Source organism: Electrona antarctica, assembly GCF_951216825.1.
Source record: "Electrona antarctica genome assembly, chromosome: 1".
In the NCBI taxonomy this organism is placed as follows: domain Eukaryota; kingdom Metazoa; phylum Chordata; class Actinopteri; order Myctophiformes; family Myctophidae; genus Electrona; species Electrona antarctica.
The window spans coordinates 26,380,261-26,404,978 of NC_136806.1; the positions used below are offsets into that span (position 1 = coordinate 26,380,261).

The window sequence follows — 24,718 nt, forward strand, 5'->3', positions numbered from 1 at the left end:
TATACATACATTGATGAAGCCTATGAAGCTTAAAAAATACAATGAAAAAAGAATACATTATTATAAGGCCTATTTTCTTTCCACGTGCGGCCGTTCATCTTACCTTCTCCATGGGTAAAGTTTGTGTCCGGTTAAAAGTGTCCTCACTGTTAATACTGATCAGTTCTGCATCTACAGGTGGATAGGGCGCAGGGAAAACCACTACGTCACTCTTCAGTGTGTCAGAGCTGAAACACACGTCATACTGCTGAGTAGATTTAGAATAAGACCAGCTCCCGTCAGGATGGGTGGTGATCATTGGGGCGCCATATCTACTGAAATTGTCGTCTGTCCTGTGACATTTCACAGCTATTAAACTGATGAGGCTCAGTAGAAATATCACAGACACCGACGCAATGGCGATCAGTAAATACAGATTTAAATCAGAAAAGTTATCATCCTTTGTTGGAGTATGTCTATAGGGTGTCTGAATGTCTCCTGTATTTTCAACCACCACTACATCAATAGACACAGTGGCTGACAGGGATGGTTCTCCATTATCAGAAACCGACACCACCAATGGGTGAGTTTTCAGGTCATTGTCACTCATTCGCCTCTTAGTCCTGATTTCTCCGCTGCTGGTTCCAATTCGAAAGAGGTTATTTCCCTTTGGCTCAGTGATGTGATAAGAAAGCAAAGCGTTATAGCCAGAGTCTGCATCTACAGCTCTGACCTTGGCCACAAAGTATCCAGCTTCAGCAGAATATGGAATGTTCTCACTGTTAATGGAACCGTGTTCAGAATAGGGAGCTAGAATTCCAGGACTGTTGTCATTCTCATCCAAGACAAAAACGCAAACAGTTGCATTGCTACTAAGAGGGGGGACACCAGAGTCTGTAGCCTGAACTAAAAACTGAAAAGTGTTCAAATCCTCATAGTTGAATGACTGGAGACTGACTATATCTCCGGTTTCCGAGTTAATGTTTACAACAGATGATATTGGGACATTTCGAGGAGAGCTATTTAACAAAGAATATGTCAATTTTGCGTTTTCATTTGTGTCTGGATCCACTGCGCTAATTGTGTATATAACTGCACCTGTGTCACTATTCTCTTTCACGTAAACGTTAACCACTGCATCTAAAAACAGTGGCGGATTGTCATTAACGTCAGAAATGTGGACAGTAATGATACAGGTGCTGGAGAGAGGCGGTGTCCCCTCGTCAGCAGCTGTGATGGTGACATTATACTGTGAAGCCCTTTCCCTGTCGAGCGGTCCGTCTACTACTAGGGAATAATCATTTTTATAGTTGGATTCAAGTTTAAACGGTGTTATGCCGCTAATTTTACAAGTATTGACGCCATTCTTCCCACTATCTTTATCGTTTACAGTGACCAGAGCAATGACGGTTCCTATGTCGGCGTTTTCTTTCACTGGATTCCTGAGGGAAGTCACAGATATCTCTGGAGAATTATCATTTACGTCAATTACTTCGATCAATAACTTACTGTGGGCAATGTGGGGAATCAAGCCTTGATCTTTAACCTGGGCACGAATCTCATATGCAGGCATTGTTTCATGGTCCAACACACCTTTAACTACAATTTCTCCTGTGTCCGAGTTAATATCAAATATATCTAAAGGATCTATATTACCTCGTTTAATGAATGAATATGTGAGTTTCCCATTTAGCCCGTCGTCTAAATCTGAGGCATTTAGGTGGATCACTTTCGTCCCAAATGGAGCATTTTCATTCACACGAGCTTTGTACAATGATTGGCTAAAGGTAGGTATGTTATCATTGACATCGATTACATTTATCACTAATTGCAATGTCCCTGATCTGGGAGGCTTCCCTCCGTCTACAGCGGTTAAAGTGAGTTTAATAACAGACTGTCTCTCCCGATCTAATGCTTTCTGTATCACTAACTCAGCAGAAACACTGCTCTCTCCACCACTCTGTACATCCAGGGAGAAATATTCATTTTGGCTGAGCTTATAACTCTTTACCGAGTTAATGCCTATGTCTGCATCAACTGCTATTGGGAGAAGATGTCGCAAACCTGGTAAGGATGACTCCGAAATGTTTAAATTATAAGACAGCTCAATGAAAGCAGGCGCGTTATCATTTATATCTAAAACATTGACCTCGATGCGGTGTAAATTTATTGGATTACTTAGTAACGCCTGGATTTTCAGGGTGCATTTAACAGAGACTGGGCAAAGCTGTTCTCTGTCTATCCGTTCATAAACAAAGAGGTTTCCCGTGCGTAAATTCACATCAAAATATTTCTGACTGTATTCCGACACAATTCGGAGATCTCTTGATTCCAATTCTTGCACATTGAGGTTCAAATCCTTAGCTAGATTTCCCACCACCGTGCCTTTGTTCACCTCCTCGGAAATAGAGTAAGATAGCTGAGCCGCAGACCAGTCACAGAGACAAAGCAATAGAATGAGCTGAATCCAAGTAGGGCTATATGTCCGTGGTCCTTGAACACCCATTACTGTTCGAATAAAGTAATTAAATCCAAACAATCATGTAAGCCTCGTTGTTCCAATAAATGTTGATACATCCGTCATGAATGAGCCTTTCCCGACATACGATCCTTTAGTGTGCAAAAGCAGCGAATGTTTCTCCCATCAGTGAATTTGGCTGATGACGTACCATGCAGGGTGGAGTTTTTACAGAATTGCAAATATTTACAGTCTACGGTCTCTAGCGACACCACGTGTTAGTTTACAGAACAATAATACAATTTAGGCTACTCATATATGAGGATAGATTCAAACATGGCCTACAAAGAAGAAAACGAAAGGTACTTCAAATAAATTAATCAATATAGCATGGCATAGGCATGTAGGCCTATATAACGCCTATATGTCCACAGAGCGTTGAGTCTACTCTCCTGTAGTTATAAAGTGAATACTAAAACTCAAACTATACTGCGAGAACAAAACACAACCGTATGAAGGTTAGCCGCGCGAAGTGAAGTTGACAACAATGAATACACTACACTGTTGACTGGGCAAATAAATAAGGATTCCTTGTTTAGCTTAGGACAACACGATCAAAACAACAACAACGTGTGTGTGTGTGTGTGTGTGTGTGTGTCAGTGTGTGTGTGTGTGTGTGTGTGTGTGTGTCAGTGTGTGTGTGTGTGTGTGTGTGTGTGTGTGTGTGTGTGTGTGTGTGTGTGTGTGTGTGTGTGTGTGTGTGTGTGTGTGTGTGTGTGTGTGTGTGTGTGTGTGTGTGTGTGTGTCACTGCAGCGAATAACAGGAGAAATGCAGCGAGTTTCACCACAAAGTTCAGCACCATGGACAGAGCTATTCCACTCTACTAGCAGGCTGAAACGGTTCAGCACCATGAACAGAGCTGCCTTAAACAGGCTAAAACTGAAACAGTGTATAAAGAAGACGCAATAAAACCGACAAATAAGCAGCCTGCTTGTTTGACTTCCTTTAACCTATTACATGTAAATTATTCCATTTGTTATTATCGAAAATCATGTGTGTCACTGATAGTGTACACGACAAACACATTATGTTCTATGAAATGTCTAGGCACAGAGACAAAAAAGATTGATTGAACAAAAGCCGTAGTATTGATTCACATGCCAAATTGGCTGATATATGTTAAACTATGAACGTTAACAATGTATGCAGGTGATTCTGTTTAATCTGCTTATTTTCACATTTCTTTGAAGATGAAATCATTTTAAATCAGTTCAATAATTTGATTTAAAGTTGTGTGATACTAAAATGACATACCAAAACCAGATAAACGCATGGGTTCTAATTTGCAGTCACATTTTGCCCAAATCAAATGTCTCATTGCTCCTTTAACTTAGGGGTTCATGTAAAATGAATTAAATCACATCACTGCATGAACACAAAATAAGTTATTACGCCTAGTTTTCACGTTCAGCCACGTCTCTTACCTTCTCTTTGTTGCAGGGTAAAGTTTGAGTCCGGTTAAAAGTATCCTCACTGTTAATACTGATCAGTTCTGCATCTACAGGTGGATAGGGCGCAGGGAAAACCACTACGTCACTCTTCAGTGTGTCTGAACTGAAACACACGTCATACTGCTGAGTAGATTTAGAGTAAGACCAGCTCCCGTCAGGATGGGTAGTGATCATTGGGGCGCCATACCTACTGAAATTGTCGTCTGTCCTGTGACATTTCACAGCTATTAAACTGATGAGGCTCAGTAGAAAAATCACAGACACAGACGCAATGGAGATTAGTAAATACAGGTTTAAATCAGAAAAGTTGTCATCCTTTGTTGGAATATGTCGGTATGGTGTCTGAATGTCACCTGTATTTTCAACCACCACTACATCAATAGACACAGTAGCTGACAGGGAGGGTTCTCCATTATCAGAAACAAACACCACCAATGGATGAGTTTTCAGGTCATTGTCACTCATTCGCCTCTTAGTCCTGATTTCGCCGCTGCTGGTTCCAATGCGAAAGAGGTTGTTTCCCTTTGGCTCAGTGATGTGATAAGAAAGCAACGCGTTATAGCCAGAGTCTGCATCTACAGCTCTGATCTTGGCCACAAAGTATCCAGCTTCAGCAGAATAAGGAATGTTCTCACTGTTAACAGAGCCGTGTTCAGAATAGGGCACAAGAATCCCTGGGCTGTTGTCATTCTCATCCAGGATAAAAACATTCACAGTCACGTTGCTACTTAGTGGCGGAACACCAGAATCAGTTGCCAGAACATAAAATTGAAATGTTTTCACTTCTTCGTAGTTGAAAGACTGGAGACTGACTATGTCTCCACTCGCAGAGTTAATGTTTACAACAGATGAAATCGGGACATTTCTTGGGTAACTCTCTTGCAATGTGTAGAACAAAATTGCGTTTCCCTCTGAATCAGGATCAAATGCATTTACTGTGCAAATGACAGTACCAATAGGACTGTTTTCTTTCACATAAGCATTAATCACAGGATCTGAAAATCGAGGCGGATTGTCGTTCACATCTGCTATGTTTACAGTAATACAGCTTGTGGTGGAGAGCGACGGAGACCCTTCATCCGTAGCTATGATGGTGACATTATACTCAGAGACACTCTCTCTGTCCAGCGGTCCGTCTACTACCAATGAATAATCATTTTTGTAGTTTAATGTTAGTTTAAAGTGAACTTGTCCCATAAGTTTACAACTGGTGAGACCGTTGTTACCTCCGTCTGCATCGCTCACTGTGACCAAAGCCACTATTGTTCCCAGCTCAGCATCTTCTTTCACGGGGGTCATGAGTGACGTCACTGATATTTCAGGCGCATTATCGTTGATATCTATAATCTCTATTAGAAGTTTAGCATGTGAACTACGAGGCAAACTGGCTTGGTCCATTGCCTGAACCCTAACATCATAAGCAGGTGTGTTTTCATAATCTAAACTACCCTTAACAGTAATTTCTCCAGTTGCTGAGTTCATAGAAAATATATCTGATGGATCGTTGTTCCCACGTTTGATCAATGAATAGACGATCTTACTGTTCATACCTTCGTCTAAATCTGTCGCATTTAGCTTTATTACCACTGTCCCTGCAGCAGCATTTTCACTGACACGCACTTTATATAGTGGTTTGCTGAATGTAGGAGGATTATCATTAACATCCATTACATTCACTATTATCTTTAATGTCCCTGATCTTGGAGGTTTACCTCCATCTACAGCAGTCAGAATGAGGTTAATGATAGGCTGTTTTTCTCGGTCTAAAGATTTCTGCAACACTAAATCGGCAGACACACCGTGGTCTCCACCGCTCTGCACGTCAATGGAGAAATATTCATTTGGACTCAGCTTGTAGCTCTTTACCGAGTTGCTGCCTGTGTCTGTGTCGACTGCTATTGGAAGTAAATATCGCTCTCCTGGTGATAGCGATTCAGAAATATTTAACACATAAGCCTGATCAATGAACGCAGGGGAGTTATCATTTATGTCCAAAATATTAACCTCAATGCGATTTACATTCATTGGATTGCTTAATGCCGCCTGTATTTTCAGAGAGCATTTAATTATGTTCGGGCAAAGCTCGTCTCTGTCCACTCTCTCGTTAACAAAGAGGTTTCCTGTCCGCAAATTCACATCAAAGTATTTCTTACTGTACGCCGACACAATTCGGAGATCCCGTGACTCCAGTTCCTGCACATTGAGATTTAAATCCTTAGCGATATTTCCCACTACTGTGCCTTTGTTCACCTCCTCAGAAATGGAATAGGATATTTGAGCCGCACACCAGTCACAAAGACAGAACAAAGCAGCGATTTGAATCCAGACATATCCATTTTGTTCTCGAAAACCCATCATCATCCGAAAAAAAGCCACAATCGCAAATATTAATTTAATTCCTGAAGTAGTTGACTGGTCGTCCCATAGAGAAATACATCTCACGTCCAACCCTTTTCACAGAAGCATCAGCATCGAAGTGTGTCTGTTATCAAGCTCATGCCTATGACGACGTTTTCAGGGAGGAGTTTTAGATTGCACTCGTTTTGTGGTCTCGAGCGACGCCACAAGGTTCTCAATTGACATTCATTTGAAAAAAAGCTAAACCTTTTTGATAGTATCCAAACGAAAACACACTGTATCTACAATATAATCTAACCCGTGAAAAAAAATACAATGGATAAAACCAATTATAATAATACAATAACAAAATAAATAATTAAATAATTCATATAAAACGAATTTCTCTCTCGCGCACACACACACACACACACACACACACACACACACACACACACACACACACACACACACACACACACACACACACACACACACACACACACACACACACACACACACACACGATACAATCTACATTAAGTGAGACTGCAAAGGCTTGTCCTTTACCGTCCATTTGGGCCATTGGATTAATGTCAACAAAATTAATGCATATGCTTTATATTCTCAGTCACCCAACTATCATTGTCCGCATGTCATCCACAATTCCATACCGAAAGCACATTGATGAAGCCTATTAATCCTAAAAAATAAAATGAAAAAATATTTTTTTTCACGTGCGGCCGTTCATCTTACCTTCTCTTTGTTGGGTAAAGTTTGTGTCCGGTTACATGTGTCATCACTGTTAATACTGATCAGTTCTGCATCTACAGGTGGATAGGGCGCAGGGAAAACCACTACGTCACTCTTCAGTGTGTCAGAGCTGAAACACACGTCATACTGCTGAGTAGATTTAGAGTAAGACCAGCTCCCGTCAGGATGGGTGGTGATCATTGGGGCGCCATATCTACTGAAATTGTCGTCTGTCCTATGGCATTTCACAGCTATTAAACTGATGAGGCTCAGTAGAAAGATCACAGACACAGACGCAATTGCGATCAGTAAATACAGATTTAAATCAGAAAAGTTATCATCCTTTGTTGGAGAATGTCTATAGGGTGTCTGAATGTCTCCTGTATTTTCAACCACCACTACATCAATAGACACAGTGGCTGACAGGGATGGTTCTCCATTATCAGAAACAGACACCACCAATGGATGAGTTTTCAAGTCATTGTCACTCATTCGCCGCTTAGTCCTGATTTCTCCGCTGCTGGTTCCAATTCGAAAGAGGTTATTTCCCTTTGGCTCACTGATGTGATAAGAAAGCAACGCGTTATAGCCAGAGTCTGCGTCTACAGCTCTGACCTTGGCCACAAAGTATCCAGCTTCAGCAGAATATGGAATGTTCTCACTGTTAATGGAACCGTGTTCAGAATAGGGCACAAGAATTCCTGGGCTGTTGTCATTCTCATCCAGGATACAAACATTTACAGTCACGTTGCTACTTAGTGGAGGAACACCAGAATCAGTTGCCAGAACATAAAATTGGAATGTTTTCACTTCTTCGTAGTTGAACGACTGGATACTGACTATTTCTCCACTCGCAGAGTTAATGTTTACAACTGATGAAATCGGAATATTTCTTTGGTAACTCTCTTGCAATGTATAAAACAAAACCGCGTTCACACCTGAATCAGGATCAAATGCATTTACAGTGTAAATGACAGTACCAATAGGACTGTTTTCTTTCACATAAGCATTAATCACAGGCTCTGAAAAACGAGGCGGGTTGTCATTCACATCTGCTATGTTTACAGAAATAACGCTAGTGCTTGAGAGTGACGGAGAACCTTCATCAGTAGCTATGATGGTGACATTATACTCTGAGACACTCTCTCTGTCCAGCGGTCCATCTACTACTAATGAATAATCATTTTTGTAGTTCAAAGTTAGTTTAAAGGGATCTTGGCCCATAAGTTTACAACTGGTGAGACCGTTTTTCCCTCCGTCTGCATCACTCACAGCAACCAAGGCCACTATTGTTCCTAAATCAGCGTCTTCTTTCACGGGGGTCATGAGTGACGTCACTGATATTTCGGGTGCATTATCGTTGATATCTATAATCTCTATTAGAAGTTTAGCGTGTGCACTACGAGGCAAACTGGCCTGGTCCATTGCCTGAACCCTAACTTCATAAGCAGGTGTGTTTTCATGATCTAAACTACCCTTAACAGTAATTTCTCCAGTTTCTTTATTCATAGCAAATATATCTGATGGGTCGTTGTTCCCCCTTTTGATAAAGGAATACACAAGTTTACTATTCATACCTTCGTCTAAATCTGTCGCATTTAGCTTTATTACCACTGTCCCTGCAGCAGCATTTTCACGGACACGCACTTTATAAAGTGGTTTGCTGAAAGTAGGAGGATTATCATTTACATCCATTACATTCACTATTATCTGTAATGTCCCTGATCTTGGAGGTTTACCTCCATCTACAGCAGTCAGAATGAGGTTAATGATAGGCTGTTTTTCTCGATCTAAAGATTTCTGCAGCACTAACTCAGCGGACACACTGTGGTCTCCACCGCTCTGCACGTCAAGGGAGAAATGCTCATTGGAACTCAGCTTGTAGCTTTTCACCGAGTTGCTGCCTGTGTCTGTGTCAACTGCTATTGGGAGTAGATATCGTTCTCCTGGTGACAGTGATAGCGATTCAGAAATATTTAACACATAGGACTGCTCAATGAACGCAGGGGAGTTATCGTTTGTATCTAAAATATTCACCTCAATGCGATTTACATTCATTGGATTGCTTAATACTGCCTGCATTTTCAGAGAGCATTTAATCACGTTCGGACAAAGCCCATCTCTGTCTATCCTCTCGTTAACAAATAGGTTTCCTGTCCGCAAATTCACATCAAAGTATTTATTACTGTACCCCGACACAATTCGGAGATCCCGTGACTCCAGTTCCTGCACATTGAGATTTAAATCCTTAGCGAGATTCCCCACTACTGTGCCTTTGTTCACCTCCTCAGAAACGGAATAGGATATTTGAGCCGCAGACCAGTCACAAAGACAAAACAAAGCAGCGATTTGGATCCAGACATATCCATTTTGCTCTTGAACCCCCATCATCATCCGAACAAAAAGCCGTAATTGCAAACAATCATTTAATTCCTTAAGTAGTTGACTGGTCCCATAGAGAAATACATCCTGTAATACGTCCAACCCTTTTCACAGAATCATGAGCATCGAGTGTATCCTATGTGTTATCATGTTCATGTCTATGACGATGTTTTCAGGGTGGAGTTTTGGAGATGTGTGAATTCGTTCTGTGGTCTCCAGCGACACCATAAGGATCTCAATAGAACTATTCATTTGGAAAATAGCTAAACTTTTTTTTAAATAGTACTATGCCAAATAATGATGATGATGATGATGATGATGATACACTACATCTACGAAATTAAAAATCACACCCGTGTGAAGTGAGGGGCGCTAATATATTAAATATAATAAATTAATGAATAAATATCACACACACACACACACACACACACACACACACACACACACACACACACACACACACACACACACACACACACACACACACACACACACACACACACACACACACACACGAAACTGTAGCTAGTTTCACCACAGGTTTCAGCACCATGGACAGTGTTATGTCATACTAGAGCAAGCTGAAACTCTGTCAATGTGAACATTATATTAGTTTCGAAGACACTTGTTTGACTCCTGTAACGTATTTTACTTGGATGCATTTAAATGTATTATTGTAATAACAAATAAAAAAGATAGATTTAAAAAAACATATAGTATTGATTATCCTATCATGTATCACGTGACGAATTGGCTGATTGATATCGTACACATGCAAATTGAAAAATAAGACAGCAACTATGTCTGGTGATGCTGCTTAATAATTGATCTGTTCTTTTTTCCACTTATTCTTGTTAGATACAATTATGTTACATCGATTATATGATTTGCATTAACGTTGAGATACTATAAAGGACGAGCTTTAGGCCATTACATTGATGCCAAAACAAAACAAGTTAAATGCATGGACTTCATATATTTACAATCAGTTTGCCAACATCAACGGTCACAGTTTGCTTTTAACTTGGGATGTTCTGCTCTGAGATAGTCATTAAAATGTCAATATCACGTTTTAGAAGGTGCCGTTTGAGGAGCATACCAAACTAACAGTGTCCCAATGTCCATGGGGGGGAGGAGAGAGAGAGAGAGAGAGAGAGAGAGAGAGAGAGAGAGAGAGAGAGAGAGAGAGAGAGAGAGAGAGAGAGAGAGAGAGAGAGAGAGAGAGAGAGAGAGAGAGAGAGGGAGAGATATTAGGCCTGATTTCCACCTGTGGCAGCGTATCTTACCTTCTCTTTGTTGCAGGGTAAAGTTTGAGTCCGGTTAAAAGTATCCTCACTGTTAATACTGATCAGTTCTGCATCTACAGGTGGATAGGGCGCAGGGAAAACCACTACGTCACTCTTCAGTGTGTCTGAACTGAAACACACGTCATACTGCTGAGTAGATTTAGAGTAAGACCAGCTCCCGTCAGGATGGGTGGTGATCATTGGGGCGCCATACCTACTGAAATTGTCGTCTGTCCTGTGACATTTCACAGCTATTAAACTGATGAGGCTCAGTAGAAAAATCACAGACACAGACGCAATGGCGATTAGTAAATACAGGTTTAAATCAGAAAAGTTGTCATCCTTTGTTGGAATATGTCGGTATGGTGTCTGAATGTCTCCTGTATTTTCAACCACCACTACATCAATAGACACAGTAGCTGACATGGAGGGTTCTCCATTATCAGAAACCAACACCACCAATGGATGAGTTTTCAGGTCATTGTCACTCATTCGCCTCTTAGTCCTGATTTCGCCACTGCTGGTTCCAATGCGAAAGAGGTTGTTTCCCTTTGGCTCAGTGATGTGATAAGAAAGCAACGCGTTATAGCCAGAGTCTGCATCTACAGCTCTGATCTTGGCCACAAAGTATCCAGCTTCAGCAGAATACGGAATGTTCTCACTGTTAACGGAGCCATGTTCAGAATAGGGCACAAGAATCCCTGGGCTGTTGTCATTCTCATCAAGGATAAAAACATTCACAGTCACGTTGCTACTTAGTGGAGGAACACCAGAATCAGTTGCCATAACATAAAATGTAAAGGTTTTCACTTCTTCATAGTTGAAAGACTGGAGACTGACTATTTCTCCACTGGCAGAGTTTATGTTTACAACTGATGAAATGGGAACATTTCTTGGGTAACTCTCTTGCAATGTGAAAAACAAAATTGCGTTTCCCTCTGAATCATGATCAAATGCATTTACGGTGTAAATGACAGTACCAATAGGACTGTTTTCTTTCACATAAGCATTAATCACAGGCTCTGAAAAACGAGGCGGGTTGTCATTCACATCTGCGATGTTTACTGAAATAACGCTAGTGCTTGAGAGTGACGGAGACCCTTCATCAGTAGCTATGATGGTGACATTATACTCAGAGACACTCTCTCTGTCCAGCGGTCCGTCTACTACTAATGAATAATCATTTTTGTAGTTCAAAGTTAGTTTAAAGGGAACTTGGCCCATAAGTTTACAACTGGTGAGACCGTTTTTCCCTCCGTCTGCATCACTCACTCTGACCAAGGCTACAATTGTTCCCAACTCAGCGTCTTCTTTCACGGGGGTCATGAGTGATGTCACTGATATTTTAGGCGCATTGTCGTTTATATCAATAACCTCTATTAGTAGTTTAGCGTGTGCACTACGAGGCAATTGGGCTTGGTCCATTGCCTGAACCCTAACTTCATAAGCCGGTGTGTTTTCATAATCTAAACTACCCTTAACAGTAATTTCTCCAGTTTCTTTGTTCATAGCAAATATATCTGATGGGTCGTTGTTCCCCCTTTTGATCAATGAATAGACGATCTTACTATTCATACCTTCGTCTAAATCTGTCGCATTTAGCTTTATTACCACTGTCCCTGCAGCAGCATTTTCAATGACCCGCACTTTATATAGCGGTTTACTGAAAGTAGGAGGATTATCATTTACATCCATTACATTCACTATTATCTGTAATGTCCCTGATCTTGGAGGTTTACCTCCATCTACAGCGGTCAGAATGAGGTTAATGATAGGCTGTATTTCTCGGTCTAAGGATTTCTGCAACACTAAATCGGCGGACACACTGTGGTCTCCACCGCTCTGCACGTCAAGGGAGAAATGCTCATTGGGACTCAGCTTGTAGCTTTTTACCGAGTTGCTGCCTGTGTCTGTGTCGACTGCAATTGGAAGTAGATATCGCTCTCCTGGTGATAGCGATTCAGAAATATTTAACACACAAGACTGCTCAATGAACGCAGGGGAGTTATCGTTTATATCCAAAATATTCACCTCAATGCGATTTACATGAATTGGATTGCTTAATGCCGCCTGTATTTCCAGAGAGCATTTAATCATGTTGGGACAAAGCTCGTCCCTGTCTATCCTCTCGTTAACAAATAGGTTTCCAGTCCGCAAATTCACATCAAAGTATTTCTTACTGTACTCCGACACTATTCGGAGATCCCTTGGCTCCAGTTCTTGCACATTGAGATTTAAATCCTTAGCGAGATTTCCCACGACCGTGCCTTTGTTCACCTCCTCAGAAATGGAATAAGATATTTGAGCCGCAGACCAGTCAAAAAGACAAAACAAAGCAGTGATTTGGATCCAGACATATCCATTTTGCTCTTGAAACATCATCATCCAAATAAAAGCTGTGATTGCAACGAATTATTTACTTCCAAGAATTGTTGACAGATCCATCATGGAAAAAATATATCCTGTATGATGCCACCCTTCTCGCAATGAGCATCTCGGGGTCTGCTATCAAAGCTAATGACCGACGACGTTGTTATCAGGGAGGAGGTTCAGATGTGAGCACTCATTGTGTGGTCTCCAGCGACACCGCATGGCACTCGATGTAGTTGCAATTAGGTTTTGTAATAGCTACACCTTTTTTAAATATTACGCAAAACGAACATCTTTAGGCCTACCTATAGAACCCAAGCCGTGAAATAAAACAAATTCAAAGGATACTTAATTAAATAAATCAATAGACAAATACCTGCTGGACATGAGTCATTATTTGAAAGGTGGCTGGGTAGAATTCAGCACCATGGAGAGCGCTAACAGACGCCGCTAGAAACGATACAACAATGTGATTGCCAAAGAAAACCTTAAGAACAATATAATAACTGTAATATACCACACAACCCATAAGAAAAAAATACCTGTCAGTCGTGTTTGCGCACGCGCGTGTGTGCGTGCGCGCGTATGTGAAAACAGACACAGACACACACAAAGCAAAGCAAAGCAAAGTTACTATATTTACCCAGGGTATCTGGGCTAAGCTCAAGAACTTGTTTCCAGCCAGGCCCTGCTCATAGAACATTTCATGGTAGTGGTTCAATGCCTTGCTCAAGGGCACTTCAGCGGTGGTAATTTTAACGTGTCGGACCGCTGATTCGAACTGGTGACCTTCCGGTATCAAGAACGCTCCGCAATCCGTTCGGCCACCGCTGCCCCACACACACACACACACACACACACACACACACACACACACACACACACACACACACACACACACACACACACACACACACACACACACACACACACACACACACACACGCACACGAAACTGCTGTCTAGAAGTAAAGGCTTATAACAGCTGCAGGGGATATTGATGATCAACACAGATGCAAATAATGTTCCTAATCAGTAGCTGTTCTTTCACATAAAATACACTCAATTACAATACTTATCCAGAAGACCTGCAGGCCTTGACTGGCCACCGGGCAAACCAATGAATTGGTGGCCCATTATATTTATTTGTACTTGTTTATTTTTATGCGAGGAATATATATTTTGGCGACCCAATTGAATCTCCTTGGGAAACAATTCACTGAAGGACGATCGTTAGTCAATGCCAAGGCAGGATAAATGCATGGGCTCCTATTTACAGTCACTCTTTCCCGCAGTTATATACAGCAAATGCATCAATGTAAATTTAACTGAAGATATTGCAGTAATATGTAACATAAACTAAAGACTGCATGGACAAAAAAGAAAAGGAGAGAAATGGAAATGGTACAGGGATATGCTTGTAGATACATTATACAAATTAAAACATCTAAATCCAATTATGCAGTTTAAGAGTGAATGTGGTAGCCCACTAAATATTTTGTAAGTCAGTTGTATAACTATACTATTAATAATACATACAACCGGATTGAAAATACCATCTAATATGGTGGATATGCGCTGCTGCGTATCTTACCTTCTCTTTGTTGGGTAAAGTTTGAGTCCCGTTAAAAGTATCCTCACTGTTAATACTGATCAGTTCTGCATCTACAGGTGGATAGGGCGCAGGGAAAACCACTACGTCACTCTTCAGTGTGTCTGAACTGAAACACACGTCATACTGCTGAGTAGATTTAGAGTACGACCAGCTCCCGTCAGGATGGGTGGTGATCATTGGGGCGCCATACCTACTGAAATTGTCGTCTGTGCTGTGACATTTCACAGCTATTAAACTGACAAGGCTCAGTAGAAAGATCACAGACACAGACGCAATGGCGATCAGTAAATACAGGTTTAAATCAGAAAAGTTATCATCCTTTGCTGGAATATGTCGGTATGGTGTCTGATTGTCTCCTGTATTTTCAACCACCACTACATCAATAGACACAGTAGCTGACAGGGAGGGTTCTCCGTTATCAGAAACCAAAACCACTAACGGATGAGTTTTCAGATCATTGTCACTCATTCGTCTCTTAGTCCTGATTTCGCCGCTGCTGGTTCCAATTCGAAAGAGGTTATTTCCCTTTGGCTCAGTGATGTGATAAGAAAGCAGTGCATTATAGCCAGAGTCTGCATCCACAGCTCTGATCTTGGCCACAAAGTATCCAGCTTCAGCAGAATAAGGAATGTTCTCACTGTTAACAGAGCCATGTTCAGAATAGGGTGAGAGAATCCCGGGACTGTTATCATTTTCATCCAGGATAAAAACGTTCACAGTCACGTTGCTACTGAGCGGAGGAACACCAGAGTCTGTGGCCTGAACTGTAAAATGGAAAATGTTCAGCTCCTCATAATTAAATGATTGCAGAGTTACAATATCACCTGTCCCTGAGTTAACGTTTACCATTGTAGACAAAGGGTTACTACTTTCTAAAAACGAATAGCTCAGCTCTGCATTTTGTTTGACGTCAGCGTCAACTGCTGAAACTGTTTTAATAATCGCTCCTACTGGGCCATTTTCTTTAACATAAATATTTACAGCTTTTTCTGAGAAAAGTGGTGCGTTATCATTAACATCAGAAACGTCTATGGTGATAAAAGTGGTGCTTGAGAGAGGCGGGGTCCCTTCATCTGTAGCAACAACAGTGACATTGTACTGAGAAACACGCTCTCTGTCTAAGGGGCCATTCGTCATCAAAGAATAGTAGTTTTTATAGTTTGTATCCAGTATAAAGGGGACATTATTCTGGACACTACATTTAATCACCCCATTCTTTCCTCCATCTTTATCCAGGACTGACACTAGTGCAATAGCAGTACCCACTTCTGCGTTTTCTTGGACTGTGGTGAGTAGTGACGTCACAGCAATCTCGGGGGCATTGTCATTGACATCCAACACTTCTAACAACACTTTACAGTGGGCAGATAACGGGGGCTGGCCCTTGTCATTTGCCTCTATGCGGATCTCGAAAGCCGAGTATTCTTCAAAATCAATATTACCCTTAACAATAATCGATCCAGTATTGGGGTCCAGGTCAAAAATCTGCAAAATATGATCCTGTCCCTTACTTCTAAGAGCATAAACGATCTCACCGTTTGTGCCCTCGTCTGAATCAGTTGCATTTAAGGTCATCACTGTCGTCCCTATTGGTTTATTTTCCGTTATTTGAGTTTTATATAACGGGGAGCTAAAAATGGGAGAATTATCATTTGTATCCAAAACGTGAACAATGAGTTGTGATGTACCGGACCTCGGTGGATTGCCTCCATCTAATGCTGTCAATGTGAGATGAACAATAGACTGTTTTTCACGATCTAACATTTTCTGTAAAACCAATTCGGCAGAAATGACATCTGCTCCTTTTATTGTAGCTAAAGTAAAATATTCATTTGGTGTCAATTTGAAAGCGCTCACCATATTCTTCCCAACATCTGCATCGACTACCTCAGACAAAGCAAATTTCGTTCCAGACAAAGTGTTCTCTGCTATGTCAATAGTTTGTGATTTTTCCATGAATACTGGGTCATTATCATTTATATCAACAATATGTATCTCTAGACGGTAAAGCTTCAATGGATTGTTTATTACAGCCTCTACGCCGACTGTGCATTTCGGTGCTTTGGCGCAAAGCTCCTCTCTGTCTATTCTCTCATTGACATACAGAACACCAGTCTTTAGATTTACATCGAAATATTTTTTCTTAGATCCAGCAACAATCTGAAACATACGTGACTCCAAATCCTGTATATTGAGGTTTAGATCCTTGGCAATATTTCCGACAGAAGTCCCCGGGTTAACCTCCTCAGAGACGGAATATGAGAGCTGCCCGGTCACCGTTCCCCAGTAACAATCCAGTAGCACAAGCACCACGTATGTCACAATAGAGCTTCTTTTACTCCGTAGAGTCATAGTTCCAAATGTGACTGATTTCGTCAAACAATCCAATTACAGTATAAGACAAATACGATAAAGAAAAAAAAATCTTGTACAAATAGATCCAGCTACTGTCCGTTGTCATCAGGTCTGGTTCTCTATAACAAAGCCTCGAACCGCCCAGTATCTCTTTGAATCTGGGAGGAGCCTCGAGCCTCTAAACGGGAGGTCTGAAAGTAGGCTAACGGTCTACACTGTCCCCACGTGGAGATTTGAAATAATAGCATTTGCATCAATAAATAAAAATACACATATCAACCAGACGTTTTACTACTCAATTTGCTATTAGTTTAACGCACACACGCACGGACGCGCACGCGCGCACACAGTCACACACACACACACACACACACACACACACACACACACACACACACACACACACACACACACACACACACACACACACACACACACACACACACACACACACACACACACACACACACACACACACACACGGGTTGGTATTACACAATGACAAACTGAACATGATTTTACAGGTGAAAATGCGCAGACACGTTTCAGCACCACGGACAGCACAACATATCATGCCGAGCCTACAATACTTTGATCAATTGTTAATATCTTACCTTTTCTTTGTTCGGTAATGTTTGGGTCATGTTATACGTGTCCCCTCCATTAATACTAATCAGTTCTGCATCTACAGGTGGAAAAGGTGCGGGATATACCATTACGTCACTCTTCAGTGTGTCTGAGCTGAAACACACATCATACTGCTGAGTAGATTTAGAGTAAGACCAGCTCCCGTCAGGATGGGTGGTGATCATTGGGGCTCCATACCTACTGAAATCGCTGTCTGTCCTGTGGCATTTGACAGCTATTAAACTGACGAGGCTCAGTAGGAAGATCATTGAAACTGATGCGATGGCGATCAGTAAATATAGGTTTAAATCAGAGAAGCTCTCCTCCTTCATAGGCAGGTGTCTGAATGGAGTCTGACTGTCTCCTGTATTTTCAACCACCACTACATCAATAGACACAGTAGCTGACAGGGAAGGTTCTCCATTATCAGAAACTAACACCACCAACGGGTGAGTTTTCAGATCATTGTCACTCATTCGCCTCTTAGTCCTGATTTCTCCAGTGCTGGTTCCAATTCGAAAGAGGTTATTCCCCTTTGGCTCAGTGATGTGATAAGAAAGCAATGCATTGTAACCAGAGTCTGCATCCACAGCCCTGATCTTGGCCACAAAGTATCCAGCTTCAGCAGAATAAGGAATGCTCTCACTGTTAACAGAGCCGTGTTCAGAATAGGGCGCAAGGATCCCAGGATTGTTATCATTTTCATCCAGGATAAAAACGTTCACAGTCACGTTGCTGCTGAGAGGAGGGACACCAGAGTCTGTGGCCTGAACTTTAAACTGAAATGTTGTCATCTCTTCATAGTTAAAAGCCTGCAGACTGACTAAATCTCCTGTCTCCGAATTTACATTTACCATGGTCACTAACGGGATGTTATTTTGAGAACTATTAATGACTGAGTATGTTACCTTTGCATTTTCATCTGCGTCAGGGTCTCCTGCAGTTATCTTATATATAACGTATCCGATGTGACCATTCTCTTTCACGTGAATATTAATCACTGGTTCTGAGAAATAAGGAGCGTTGTCGTTGACATCAGAAACTTCAACCGTGATGTGACTGGTGCTAGAGAGAGGTGGAGTCCCTTCATCAGTAGCCACGATAGTGACGTTGTAATTAGGTGTAGTTTCCCTGTCGAGAGGTCCGTTCACCAGTAGCGAATAATAGTTTTTATAATTTGACTTGAGCTTAAATGGAGCTGTTCCAACAAGCTTACAATTTGTAAGACCATTTTTGCCTCCATCTTTATCAGTAACAGTCAATAAAGCAACAACTGTTTCAAGCTCAGCGTCCTCTTTGACGGGACTCATTAGTGATGTTATTGATATCTTTGGAACATTATCGTTTATGTCAATAACCTCGACTAGGATTTTACAATGAGAACTGCGAGAGGGAGTGCCTTTATCTTTAGCTTGAACACGAATTTCATATGCACTGTTCAATTCGTAATCAACATTTCCTTTAATGGTAATAACTCCTGTTTTTGTATCAATTGCGAAAACATGACCTGCACCCACACTTTCTCGTCCACTAAAAGAATAGTCTATCTCACTGTTAAGTCCTTCATCTACGTCAGTTGCATTTAGATGAATCACTGTGGTTCCCAGCGGGGAGTTCTCATATACACGCGCCTTGTATAGAGGTTTACTGAAATGAGGGATATTATCATTTGCATCCAGGACATTTATAGTAACAAGTAATGTACCAGTTCTAACTGGTTTACCTCCATCTACTGCGGTTAGCGTTAGATAAATAGCAGGCTGTTTCTCTCGGTCTAATGTTTTCTGCAACACTAACTCAGCAGATACGCTCTGCTCTCCACCGCTCTGTACATCGAGGGTAAAATGTTCATTTGCACTGAGCTTGTAGGTCTTCAGTGTATTAATGCCCGCATCCGCATCAACAGCCACTGGTAAAGGATAGCGCTCACCGGGAAAAGCTGCCTCCGATATATTGAGAATATGCATTGTCTCGAGAAACAAAGGCATGTTGTCATTAATGTCTAAAACAATAACTTCAATTCGATGGATCTGCATTGGGTTGTTCAATATAGCTTCTATATTCAAAGAGCACTTCAGCGTATTTGAGCAAAGCTCCTCTCGGTCTATTCTCTCGTTTACAAGCAGAGTGCCAGTTTTCAAATTAGCCTCAAAATATTTCTTACTGTACACTGAAACAATCCGTAGATCTCTGGACCCTAGCTCTTCATTATTCATGTTCAAATCTTTGGCGAGATTCCCAACAACCGTCCCTTTGTCCACTTCCTCGGAGATGGAATAGGATATCTGGGCCGTAGACCATCGACAAAGACATAGTAACGAAAAACATAAAATGCCGAAATATTCCCATTGCTCAGGCACAGGCATACTTGAAGTAAAACGGGAATGGATATCCAGTAAATGATCCTCTATATCCACCCAACATGGGGAAAACTCGTCCAATACTGTTTACAAGTCTAACGCTGTTCACGACTACTTCATTTGTGTCTCTCTTTTCACAATGCACACGGGGGCTGATGACGCTTTTCTTTTTTTCATGGACGAAGGAGGGACTGAGATGAATTTATTCTGCGGTCTCCAGCGACACCACTTGTTAATTTCGCTATACTGCACAGTGAACTGCACAGTGAACAGTGACATGATTGTTGAAGAAAAATGACCCTAGTCGCTATACTAAAATAATTTAATAGGATTAAATACATTTGAAAGGGGAAAAAATATACCAAAGCGATTAAATAATCAAACAATGCAATCGACGCAAATAGTCCATGAACCTTTCTGTACCACATGAATGAACATTGTTATTGTTATTTATTTGTATTATTAGTGGGGGGGATCCAAATAACTTTGTGCTTTTATATTCATGCAGTATCATATAAGAAAGGTAACTAACTCAATCGCCCCCATAGTGTTGTATGGCCACAATCATATCAGAACCACGGACAGCGCATCACCTTCTACGCTGAACACGAAGCAATAGTTCAGCATTTTATTGGCTTATTACGAAGAGGGGATACTATTCAATTAAATCACTGAACCAGTGGTTCAACCATATTAAAGTGAAAGAACAAGCATTACTGAAAATAAAAAAACAACGTAGAAAATGGAATGAAATGCTGATGGAGTTATTAAAAGTTAATGCTCAATGGCATAAGATAACATTATAATGAATAACGAAAGTAACACTAATTTGTCTTGCACGTTTTCTGTACGCTGTACCCTATAGCATCACGTGCGTGGATATCAATCTGCCTGGGCCAATATGAATATGCATTGCAATGGCAGATTGAAGGCTGGCTACCAGGCTACCTTTTCTTTTCAATAGATTTTATGTCGTGACAAGAGTGTTAAATAACAACCACGTTAACTACAAACCAAAATACAGACAGAAACGATTCAGAGAAGAACAAAAGAGAATATAGTATAAAACATGTGAAGCTAAGATAACTAATTGTGTTTTGTTTTGTTTGTCAATGACCAGGGTGAACATGGTAAAATGGCAAGGCACAAATACATCTCAGCACCATGGACAGCTCGAAGATAAAATCATTCTACGTAATCATGATACTACCCTCATGCCAACGCATTCTCACACCCGTTCCGGCAAAAGGGTGACAGGAAGATACCCTGCATGCCACATCAATACAATATACAAGAGGGGATATTCGTAAGTTCATCAATGTAGTAGGTTGGACTTAAGGTAGTCCAACCTTAAAGTGAAAGGAGCATTGTGTGGAAAATGTAAAAAACTAAAAAATAATGGTTCAGCATGTCATTAAAAAGGTCAGGAAAATGAACATACAATGGTCATATAGCCCTGTTCAGAGTCAACACCATTAAGACCATAACATTCAATGGAAAGCGATTTGTTTATACACACAAAGGGTTATTTGAGTTAGAATTTGAAACACATCTTACCGTTTCTTTACTGGGCAATGTCTGAGTCCGACTTAAAGTGTCACCTCCATTAATACTAATAAGTTCAGCATCTCCAGGGGGAAACTGTGCAGGGAAAACTACTACGTCACTCTTCAGTGTGTCTGAGCTGAAACACACGTCATACTGCTGAGATTTAGAGTAAGACCAGCTCCCGTCAGGATGAGTGGTGATCATTGGAGCTCCATACCTGCTGAAATCGCTGTCTGTCCTGTGGCATTTGACAGCTATTAAACTGATGAGGCTCAGTAGGAAGATCACTGACACTGATGCAATGGCGATCAGTAAATACAGGTTTAAATCAGAGAAACTCTCGTCCTTTATTGGCTCGTGTCTAAATGTTGTCTGCATGTCTCCTGTGTTTTCAACCACCACTACATCAATAGACACAGTAGCTGACAGGGCGGGTTCTCCGTTATCAGAAACTAACACCACTAACGGGTGAGTTTTCAGATCATTGTCACTCATTCGCCTCTTAGTCCTGATTTCCCCGGTGCTGGTTCCGATTCTAAAGAGGTTATTTCCCTTGGGCTCTGAGATGCGGTAAGAAAGCAGAGCATTGTAACCAGAGTCGGCATCTACAGCTCGGATCTTGGCCACAAAGTATCCAGCTTCAGCAGAATAAGGAATATTCTCACTGTTAACAGAGCCATGTTCAGAATAGGGCGCAATAATCCCGGGACTGTTGTCATTCTCATCCAGGATAAAAACGTTCACAGTCACGTTACTACTGAGAGGAGGAACACCAGAGTCCGTGGCCTGAACTTTAAATTGGAACGTTTTTAATTCTTCATAGTTGAAACCCTGCAAGCTGACTATATCTCCTGTCTCCGAATTTATATTTACCATTGAAGATAGTGCGGCACTTTTAGGAGAATTATTAATTAGTGAATATGATGCCTTTGCGTTGTCATTTAAATCTGCGTCAACCGCGGTCAGTGTATAAACAACAGCACCAATCGGACTATTCTCCTTCAAATAGACATTAATAACATTTTCAGGGAAACGAGGAGGGTTGTCATTTACGTCAGAAACGTCAACAGTAATAACGCTGGTGCCGAAGAGAGGCGGGGTTCCTTCATCAGTGGCCGTGATGGTAATATTGTACTGAGAAGTGATCTCTCTGTCAAGCGGCCCATCAACTAATAAAGAATAGTAGTTTTTGTAATTAGATTTCAATTTAAAAGGCACAGAGCCAACGATCTTGCAGTTTGTGATGCCGTTTTTGTCTCCATCATGGTCAGTTATAGTTACCAAAGCGACAACTGTACCTATTTCAGCGTCTTCTTTCACTGGACTCATAAGTGATGACACGGCTATTTCTGGGGAATTGTCATTTATATCAACGACTTCTATTAGAACTTTACCGTACGCAATGCGAGGTGGTGTGCCTTTGTCTGTTGCTTGGACACGAATTTCGTACGCTTGGTTTTTCTCATAGTCGATATTTCCCTTGACAGAAATGTCACCAGTTTCTTCATTTAAAGAAAATGTGTCATCAGGGTTAAAACGTCCCCCTTTCTGAAAAGAGTATACAAGTTGACTATTGACGCCATCATCTAAGTCAGTAGCACTCAGTGTCAATACTATCGAGCCAGTAATGGCATTTTCTATTACCTGGACTTTATAGAGAGGTTTGCTAAACAAAGGGGAATTGTCATTTACATCAATTACATTCACGATTATCTGTAATGTCCCTGATTTAGGTGGTTTGCCTCCATCTACAGCGGTTAAGGTTAGTTTAATAGCAGCCTGTTTCTCTCGGTCTAAAGGTTTCTGCAACACTAACTCAGCAGACACACTCTGCTCTCCACCGCTCTGTACATCAACTGAGAAATATTCATTGGGGCTCAGCTTGTAGCTTTTTATCGCATTACTGCCTATATCTGCATCATGAGCTAACGGCAGAGGATACCTCTCTCCTGGATATGACGACTCACCCATATCAATTGAATTTACGTCTTCAAAAAATGTTGGCGAATTGTCATTAATATCAACAATGTTTACTTCAATACGATGAAGGCTACGAGGATTACTCACTATAGCCTCGATATTTAAAGAGCACTTTACCGTATCCGGACACAGGTCTTCTCGATCTAACCTCTCGTTAACGTACAAAAACCCAGTTTTCAAATCAGCCTGAAAGTACGTATTTTTATATGTCGAATCAATCCGAAGATTCCTTGATTCAAGTTCCTGTACGTTGAGGTTTAAGTCTTTAGCGAGGTTTCCCACGACTGTGCCTTTGTCCACCTCCTCTGAAATTGAATATGATATCTGAGCCACAGACCAGTCACAGTAACAAAGCAGGGCGACAAACAAAATCCCCAAATTACTCCTTTGATCCCGAGTAGCCATCGTTAGTTCAAACATCCACACCAAAAGAGCCGACTCCACGAAATAGATAACCAATACACCCGAAGTTGAAACATGTCTCGCTAAGGCTCCTTTCGACTGTTTCTTCTTTACACAAAGCATTACCGGGTGATGACGCTTTTATTAAATCATTAAAGGAGGAGGGGTTCTTGAGATGCCCATGCTGTGGTCTCTAGCGACACCACGTGCACATTTGTCATACAATTCTAAATGGACTCCACAGTACGGCAGGTTATTAAAGCCCATAAATGAGTGTCTTAGCAATTAAGTAAACAGGGCTAACATTACCATTATAAAGGTGTTTATTACAGTGGACATTATTGAATGGGCATTACACTAATACTGTAAGTTAGAATATTGGTTTACATTGAGGTAATAATTCAAATTGTCTCTTCTGCCCAACTGTTCAGAATTAAAATAATATCTACAGTATACTGACATAATTTGGCTACAACCATATCAACCATGGACAGCGCATTGACTTTGATTATGCATTCGGCAACGGACCCCATACAGTTGACATTGTTTTTAGTCTCATGGGATCGCAATATACACCGTAGAATCCATAGTGCTAATGTAACTCAGACAGTGTATAAATGTAATGTAACCAAATGGACCCACACTGTCGGAGTGTAACTGTAAGGGCTGTACTCCAAGGACCCCTGGGGGTCCCCGGACCCCACTTTGAGCACCACTTGTAAGGATAACAGATTGTTTCAATGTGTATAGG

The 24,718-nt window shown here is 41.2% G+C and overlaps 6 protein-coding genes across 6 annotated transcripts in view; all 6 read right to left on the bottom strand.

Annotated features, from left to right (window-relative positions):
* LOC306919690 (protocadherin beta-15-like) overlaps positions 1-24,718 on the bottom strand; it is a gene marked incomplete at both ends in the record, with an annotated part of 333,762 nt that overhangs the window by 233,396 nt on the left and 75,648 nt on the right. The window lies entirely within an intron of this gene.
* LOC306926954 (protocadherin alpha-8-like) lies at positions 95-2,485 on the bottom strand (the record flags this gene model as incomplete). The annotated part of the gene is made up of 1 exon (XM_079506488.1): positions 95-2,485. One exon carries the CDS (start codon positions 2,483-2,485, stop codon positions 95-97), a length of 2,391 nt encoding a protein of 796 aa, XP_079362614.1.
* LOC306926959 (protocadherin alpha-5-like) lies at positions 7,034-9,430 on the bottom strand (the record flags this gene model as incomplete). The annotated part of the gene is made up of 1 exon (XM_079506507.1): positions 7,034-9,430. One exon carries the CDS (start codon positions 9,428-9,430, stop codon positions 7,034-7,036), a length of 2,397 nt encoding a protein of 798 aa, XP_079362633.1.
* LOC306926963 (protocadherin alpha-5-like) lies at positions 10,675-13,092 on the bottom strand (the record flags this gene model as incomplete). Its single annotated transcript, XM_079506517.1, has 1 exon — positions 10,675-13,092. One exon carries the CDS (start codon positions 13,090-13,092, stop codon positions 10,675-10,677), a length of 2,418 nt encoding a protein of 805 aa, XP_079362643.1.
* Positions 14,057-20,043, bottom strand: LOC306926972 (protocadherin alpha-3-like; the record flags this gene model as incomplete). Its single annotated transcript, XM_079506529.1, has 3 exons — positions 14,057-14,065; positions 14,675-16,195; positions 19,195-20,043. The coding sequence occupies 3 exons, from the start codon at positions 20,041-20,043 to the stop codon at positions 14,057-14,059; spliced, it is 2,379 nt and encodes a 792-aa protein (XP_079362655.1).
* Positions 21,250-23,970, bottom strand: LOC306926978 (protocadherin alpha-3-like; the record flags this gene model as incomplete). The annotated part of the gene is made up of 2 exons (XM_079506541.1): positions 21,250-21,303; positions 21,595-23,970. The coding sequence occupies 2 exons, from the start codon at positions 23,968-23,970 to the stop codon at positions 21,250-21,252; spliced, it is 2,430 nt and encodes an 809-aa protein (XP_079362667.1).